At 60.4% G+C, this 7,829-nt stretch overlaps 1 protein-coding gene across 1 annotated transcript in view; it reads right to left on the bottom strand.

Annotated features, from left to right (window-relative positions):
- The window catches only part of TTYH2 (tweety family member 2), a 36,638-nt gene that overhangs the window by 6,111 nt on the left and 22,698 nt on the right, over window positions 1-7,829 (bottom strand). Inside the window, exons 6-11 of the mRNA XM_010856098.1 lie at window positions 7,436-7,508; window positions 3,658-3,727; window positions 3,105-3,160; window positions 2,567-2,659; window positions 2,273-2,365; window positions 621-763 (exon numbers count right to left, since the gene is read on the bottom strand). Of these exons, the coding sequence (XP_010854400.1) occupies window positions 621-763; window positions 2,273-2,365; window positions 2,567-2,659; window positions 3,105-3,160; window positions 3,658-3,727; window positions 7,436-7,508 (528 nt within the window). The remainder of the gene's footprint in view (window positions 1-620; window positions 764-2,272; window positions 2,366-2,566; window positions 2,660-3,104; window positions 3,161-3,657; window positions 3,728-7,435; window positions 7,509-7,829) is intronic.

The following is a 7,829-nucleotide window of genomic DNA, read 5'->3' as shown; positions in this document are numbered from 1 at the left end:
AGGGGAGGGGCGCCAGGCAGTGGGGTCCCGGCCCACTTCCCAATCTTTCCTCCCAGGACTCCCCCTCTGGCTGCAGGTGTCTCCTTGAGGTTCTCTGAAAGTATGGTCTTCAGCCCCGCCTTATACATATTACTCTGCTCCGTTCCCAACTGCACACCCACCTCCTCCAGGCAGCCCACCCTGCTGACCACCTGCACGCTGATCCTCCCTACCCTGCCTCCTTTTCTGATTACTCTCGAGACACTGAAATGCTATCTTGTCTGTCTCCTCCATGAGACTATAGATGCCCTGGTATCAGTGCTACAATCTGTTCCTTCCGGCATTCTGGGGGCACCCCTCCCAGCAGCAGCATCACCCCGCAAAGTCCTGCAGAGGAACAGGGGACAAGCTAAGGAGGCCAGGCTGTGGCACGATGCCCTCATCATCCTTGGCCCTGCTCTGGCCCCCTCCAACCTCCTTCTGGGGTCCTGCCTGGACTTTCAGGGACGCTGCCTCAGAAATCCAGCCAGCCTGTTGGGGCTGAATGCCCGGTCCCCTTGCTGCCCCTCCCCACCCCAGGTTATCGGTTCTCAGCTCAGCCGGAGAGCAGAGCCTCCCGCCCCCTTCCCCAGGAAGCCCACCTGGTGGCACAGTGCTTCCAAGCCCCTGGCCCCAGGCAGATCATGATGGAAAAGGCCAGGGCGGCCAGGAGGGAGAAGAGGCCGAGGTACAGCAGGCCCTCGAGGCCGTCGTAGCAGATGCCAGCGAGGGCGTCCAGATAGTCCTGGAGGAGGAAGAGGGGCACATAGCTGCAGGGGGAGAGCGGCACTGCTGGGGGTCCCAGCTGGTCTCTGGAAGCCCCTCTCTCCCAGCCTGGACCTGGGATCACCTCCCCTCCCCCATCCCAGGCACAGTGTACACCCACGAAGGGTCCATGTTCAGGACCCCGACACGACAGGGCGCTTCTTGGTTCTCTCTCGACGCGTTTGCTGACAAACTGTGTGCTGGGCTTGGAACAGGACAGATGATGAGCTTGCGGGTGGGGGAGCCGGAGGGCAGAGGACATTTAATCTGAGGCCAGGACAGCAGGGAAGCAGAGCGAGCCTGTAGCCTCTGAGGCAAAGGGGCCAGGCTCGGCGTGTTCAGGGAGGAGGCAGAGGTCAGCTGAGGACATGCGAGATGGCACCAGCTCTTGCTGGACCTCGCATGGCAGGCGAGGAGGAGCTTGAATGTAACGCAAGGTGATGGGAAGGCACGGGCGGGTTTGGGGACGGAAGGCTGTGATCCAATTCGGTTTTTAAAAGGCTGCTCTGGCTGCCGTATATTAAAGGTAAGGGGGTGGGAGAAAGTGGGGACCGGTTAGGAGGCCACGGCTGTCACCCAGGGGAGCAGGGCGGTGCTTGGACCAAGGCGGGGGCTGCGGGGGGGACAGAAGTGGATGGAGCAGGGTAGATCCGAGGGTACAGTGGTGCGCACTTGCTGAGGGATGGGGTGTGGAGGTAGGGGAGGAAGGGTACTGGGGCCACCCCCTGTTCTCAGCTCTCAAGTCAGGCTGCCAGGGTTGGAAACCCACGGCCTTGACTCGACAGCTCTGGAATCTTCCGTAAGCTACTTTATAGATAAGGATATATACATCTGTCCATCTATATGTCTACCTATCCATCCATCTATATTCACACACAAATTGCTATCTATAACATTTCTCATGAAATATCAGGTATTTCTTAGTTTAACAGTGAGGACTAAACGATACATCAGATATACGGTGTATAGAACAAGGCGGAAGACAGGGACTCAGTAAATTGCAGCCGTGATCATTATCACGACTGTTCGCCCAAAATCCGTGTGGGATGTGAGAGCTTGTCAACATACACTGGCTTCCTGCTTTGGAGGAGAGGAGGGGCTCACATGCATCCCTGCATGGATGCCTGATATTGCAGATTCCTAGAGATGACCCTGGCAATGAGAATGGGGTGTCCACTTGCAACGCAGGAACTGGATGGGTTGACCAGATGGCTGGGGGTCTGTGCACTAGGGAACAGCCTTCCTCATGTAGCTCAGGGTGCCCCGAAACAGATCCAACTCTCCGTACCCCCACCCCCTGGTACCTTTCTCTGCGTCTCCCCGTCTCAGCTACTGGAGAGAATCTAGAAGCCAGGCACTCTTCCACCCCATTCCCTGAGTCAGGCAATTACTCTCCCAGCCTCTGCTGGCTTCTCCCTGGGACGATGTGGCCTGCTGGGGTGCCCCCCGCCCCACCGCCCTCCGCCTGCCCCCCAGGGCCACCCCGCACCTTGTGCAGCCCCCGGCAGTCCAACAAGGCAGTCAGCTGGTGGAGGCCGGACTCGGATGAGTTCAGCAGGAGCTGGATTCCAAGCAGATCTTTCTGAAGCAGGAAGAGGCGGACATGCAGACAGACCGAGAGGCAGAGAGTGAACGTGGGCAGCAGGGAGGGTTGGGGATAAACCCGCAGATGGCAGCTTCGGCAGAGAGGCCTTTAAAGCCACAGCAAGGGGCTAGATGCACAGGGAGGGGACACGCTTTCTTTCCCCGGCCCGGGTCCCCAGGGGAGGGTCGGCCGCCTCACCTCTGCGGTGGGGAAGCGGGGCACGGCGAACTGCAGCAGTCCTGCTACCTGGATCTGCATGGCGGTCAGAGAGCGCTGGAAGACGGTCAGGGCCTGCACCGGGAGAGACCACAGCCCCGCGGGAGGTTTACTCCCAGGAGCCCCCCGCTGCCTCTTCCCCTGCAGCCCCCCGATCGTCTGCAGCAGCAGTCACATCCCTGATCGGGGACGGCCCGTCCTGCTGGCAGGTCTTCCCCTCAGCCCTCAGCCTTCCCTAGAGCCGCCCCGTCCACCTGCTTCCTGCTACTCCAAGTGTCCTGCTGGGACAGCCTGGTCGGGGAGCTTGTGAGAAATGTAGAATCTGGGGCCCGCCCCAGACTTAAGCACAACCTCTGCATGGAAACCAGCACTCAGGGTGATGGAGCTGACCCAGAGCCCCCTGCAGAGGACCCCAGAGAAGCAAAGAACAGCCAGGCACCTCCACCTTACAGGTCAGTGCTGCGGCTGACCACGTGGGGGCGCTGGGGGCAGGGTGAGGGCTGGACCGGGGGAGCCGCACCTGCTGGAAGGGGCTGCTTGCGCTCTGACTGCAGTACAGGTAGTATTGGGTCACCTCTGCAAGGAAAAGACACTGGAGTCAGGTAGGAGCTCACACGTGACCCGCGCTCATCCATCCTCCGTGGCCAGGCCCGTCCCCGAGCTCCCGAAGGAGGCAGCTTCTAAGACCTGGCCCATTGGTTCGGCTGGTCCTGAAGGACCGTGATGGGGCAGCTCTGGGTGACTACAGGGCTGAAAGGGAAAGAAGGGCACCGCCTGGGGCCTCCCTGGCTCAGACGGCAACGAATCTCTCTGCAACGTGCAAAGTCTCTCCTGCAACGTGGGAGACACCTTGGTCGGGAAGACGCCCCGGAGGAGGGAATGGCTACCCACACCAATATTCCTGCCTGGAGAATCCCATGGACAGAGGAGTCTGGAGGGCTACAGGGTCCCAAAGAATCGGACACGACTGAGCAACTAACGCTTTCACTTTTTTTCAGGGGCACAGTCTGGCTGACTGCGGGCCTGGACCGAGCATCCCAGGCGGCTCTGACAACAGCAGCTGAGATCCTTACCGGGGCGGACCTGGCCCTCTGTGATGTTTAGGATGAAGGTGTCTGGAGCCGCACAGAAGTCGCTGGTGCCCTGAACCAGGGAGAAACAGAGAGGGTGGAGGAAAGTCACACACTCCAAGGAGTTCAGGCACGGGGACCCCGCGGCTCAGACTCGGCTGGGCAAGAACCATCAATGGCCAGCTTCCCTGGGCTCCCCTGGGTCTTGGCTTTGCTCCTGCCTGGCTCTCTTAACTTTAGAGACAAGGGCTTAGCCTGGGTCTCAGCGTCTTCATCAATCGCACAGGAGAGAGAGATGCTCTTCACCTAATAAATCAATCCACGCAGCGTACTCAGAAAAGTGACGGCAGACAGACAGCATGCACTCTGCTGTTACCTCTGATTTCTGAATGCCTCTCCTGGGAGGGACCTGGGTGAGGCACGGGGGTGCTACAGGACACATTTTGGAGAGTTATTTGCACCACGGCCTTGTTTGCCTATCTCTATTTTATTCTTTGTCTTGCTGTTACCAAGTCTGCCCCCACTCCGGGGGGTGTCCATCTATGAAGCCTGCCCCAGAATGTCTTCCTAAAGAGTTACAGAGGTGCTAAATCCCTCTCTGAGCTTTTGGGTCCAGGTCTTGTCATGATAAGATGGGAGGTCAAGAAGAGCACAGGTCTGAGAGGGACACGGGCTCCAGGCTCTGCTGTGGCCACACTGGGGGACCCAGACCCTGCCGCCTGGCCCGGCCTGGCTGGGGGACCACCGAGGGCCCCCAGGGCCGAGCCACGGCAGGTCCGGGCCCTCGAAGAGGCGGCTGCCAAGGACGCCACCCTCTGAGCCAGGCCCTCCACAGGTCTGGCCTGGGGGGTGCAGCGGGCACTGGGTAGAGGGGCGCTCCCCCCTTTCAGGTCACCCCGTGACCCTCCCAGAAAGGGAATAAATGTGTAGGAAACCAATGGACCGGTGGGAAAGGTTGAAGGCAAAAGGCGGCAGAGGGTGGGACGGTTGGATAGCATCACCGACTCAATGGACGTGAACTTGGGCAAACTCTGGTAGTTGGTGAGGGACAGGGAGGCCTGGTGTGCTGCAGTCCATGGGGTTGCAGAGTCAGACACGACTGAGCGACTGAACAATAACTGATGGACACTGACCACATGCCTCCCAGGGGTCCACCAACCCATCTCGCCCTCATCAACAAGCCTTCGCAGAAAGTGCCGCTCTTCTGCCCATCCTACAGGAGGAAATGAGGCCTGGGGAACTTCAGGAATGCTCCTGGGGTTCCCTGCCGGGGAAGGGGAGTGCTCAGTGGCCAGAGCACCTGGGTGACCCTCCCCTCCAGCCTCTCCCAGAGGCCACTTCTCCCCGCTCCTTCTCCTTGGCGCTGTCTCTCCTCTCTGCCCCTCACTCCTGCTTAACACTCCGGACTGTACAGCGGGGTGGTCGAGTAGGCAGGGCTCAGTTCCCTGGCTCCCATCTGCCTCCTCATCACGTTCTTTTTAAAAAATATTCATTTGACTGTGTGGGGTGTCTCAGTTGTGGCTTGCGGGATCTTTAGTTGGGGCTCGGTAACTCGAAGTTGCGGTGTGTGGGTTCTAGTTCCCTGACCAGGGACGGAACCCAGGTCCCCTGCACCGGGAGCTCGGAGTCTCAGCCACTGGACCACCAGGGAAGCCCCTGGCACGTTCTTGGGGGGCAGTGCTCCTTCCTGGAGACCCTTTCTGGGGGGACAGGGGAGGGAGAGGGTGAGGCCCCAGTGTTGGCGCTCTGCCCCACAGCTCTCAAAAACAAAAACAAGAGCAGCCCCAGAAAAACAGGCTGGGTGGGCAGGGGCAGTGGCCGCACAAAAGCTCCCCACAACAGCCTCGGAGGGCCTGGCTCCTTCTGCCCCACTTCCTATTAACATGCAGCAGGAGCCGCAGCCCCGTCAAAGGCCCATTCACTGCCTCACCCTTGGCCTCTCTCACACAAGGGCCTGATTAATCGAATTAGGGAGATGGCCTTTCTCTGCAGCTCCCTGGCTGCCCGGGGGGCCCTCGGCTGGGAGCTGCAGTCGCCTCTGGTCGCTGTGAACACAGAAGCCTGGTGAGAGGGAGGAGACCTTGCTGGGAAGGAGCTGGCTCTTGAAGGGGTGCCCATGGTGGCCAGCTGGAGGCGCCCGGGGGAGGGCCCGCTGTGTGCAAGCTTCCCTGTGCCCACTCTTGTCCCCGGAGAAGCGGCTCTCTGCCAGGCAGCTGTGCGTGTGGCCTCGGCCAGCAGCCACCCTCCCTGGACCCTGTTCAGCCCGCCAAGCTCCAGATGACGTCAGGATGCGTTTGACTGTGACCTGGGCCCTCCCGGTGGCTCAGATGGTAAAGAATCCGCCTGCAATGAGGGAGACCTGGATTCAATCCCTGGGTTGGGAAGAGCCCCTGGAGAAGGGAATGGCTACCCACTCCAGTATTCTGGCCTGGAGAATCCCATGGACAGAGGAACCTGGCAGGCTACACAGTCCATGGGGTTGCAAAGAGTCGGACACGACTGAGAGACTTTCACTTGGGCCCTCCTACTCTGCTCTTCCCTGTACCTGGAGGGGCCCCAGCCCTGGGGACATAGGCTCCTGCTGCCCAGGGCTCCCTCCGCGGTCCCAAGTGGACACTGTGTGATGTGGGGAGGGGGGACAAAGCAGGAGAGGCCCACCTCCTCCCCCTTCCGGACAAGCTCTGCCCAGAGCTACTCAGACAAGCAGCACCAGGGTCCATGCACTCTGGGGGCATCGTGGAGGCCCACCGGCCAAGGCCAGGGTCACCAGCCGGCCCCCGTCACTGCGCCAGGCATGCGTTTGGGTAAAGGAGTTCCTGTGTGAGCCCTCCCCTCTTTTTTTTTCTCCTGGATCGAAAGGGCAGAATGGATGCAGGTCACAAGTTTGCTCTGTGGCTCTTAAGTGAGCTAAGGGGTTCTCTGAAATCCCCATAAATCTGCCCCTCTGTCACACACACACACACACAGAGACACGCAGCCTGTACCACCACTGTGTCGATCCACATGGGGCTGTGATGATCTGCCTATGAGCTGAAACTTAAGAGGAAACGTCCCGTTCTTCTGGTTCCTGCATCTCCAGACACGCACGCCCCTGAGAGCCACGTAGCCGAACGTTGAATGAATGAACGAACGCCGTGCACACAGCTCCTCTGGAGTGTTCGGTCCACCAGAGATCAAGCGTACCTGCCTAGCTGGCTTCCCGCCCACACTCCTGACACCTTGCGTGTGTGTCTGTTTTTTGTTGTTTTTTTTTTTTCACATTTCAAGGTACCACAAATGGAAACACACCACTGTGAATCGGACAGTCTGTGTGAGTCCAAGCGCAGTGGATGGGAGGCCACCTTCTGCTTTCTGGACGCTGGGGAGGAGGGCCCGGGAGTGCGCGCTGAAGCCCGAGAGTGCTTCCAGAATGGGGTTCAAGCCCTGCCCAGCCCCACCAGCTGGGCTCAGCTCTTCACATCCAGAAGAGGCACCTGGTCCCCCGTGCCCGGCCGCACAGGCTGTGGCAGGTGGGTAAAGGATCAGGCTTCAGGCCTCTTATCTTGCTCTGCCCTCAAACGGCTCATGACCCCGGGGCAAGCCTCTTCCTTTCCCAGGGCCTGTGTCCCCATCAAAAGGGATGAGCCAAGCCCCTTTAGTTCCCAGACTCTCGGATTCTTGGTTAGGGACTGAGACCAGAAGCTGGCCCTGCCCTGGGGACGCTGGGCGGCACACATCAACGCACCACCAGACCGAAGACCACCCGGGCGGACCACCGGCACCCTCACGGCCCCCAACTCACCACGGCCGCGGCAGCGTCAGCAGCCAGCGATGTCCAGCTGAAGAGCAGGGCCAGCACCCCGCAGCAGAGCATCCTAGAGGAGAAGCAGCCACCAGTGGGGTCCCGGCAGAGGCCGGCAGGTGGGGGTCCCTTGGTGGCTGCCCACCCCCCAGCCTTCGGGGCCCTTCCTCTTGGCTACGACCTTGTTCCCCTGGCCCTCTAGACTCCCTTGGCGGCCCCAAGGGCAGCCCCAGCCTGAGCCCTAACTGCTGGCAGAGGGATATGGACCGATGCTCGGGGCACAGGTCCCCAAGGGAAGAGACAGCAGCAAGGGCGCGAGCTGAGCGGCTCTAACGGCTCAGCTGCGGGACAGTCAGGCCCTGGAGGCAAGCAAGGGCTGGGAGCGGGGAAAGCC

The sequence above is a fragment of the Bison bison genome, unplaced genomic scaffold, assembly GCF_000754665.1.
Source record: "Bison bison bison isolate TAMUID 2011002044 unplaced genomic scaffold, Bison_UMD1.0 scf7180017864371, whole genome shotgun sequence".
Taxonomy (NCBI): Eukaryota; Metazoa; Chordata; class Mammalia; order Artiodactyla; family Bovidae; genus Bison; species Bison bison.
The sequence above is the reverse complement of the archived record's forward strand: the minus strand, read 5'-3'. Positions and strand labels throughout refer to the sequence as shown.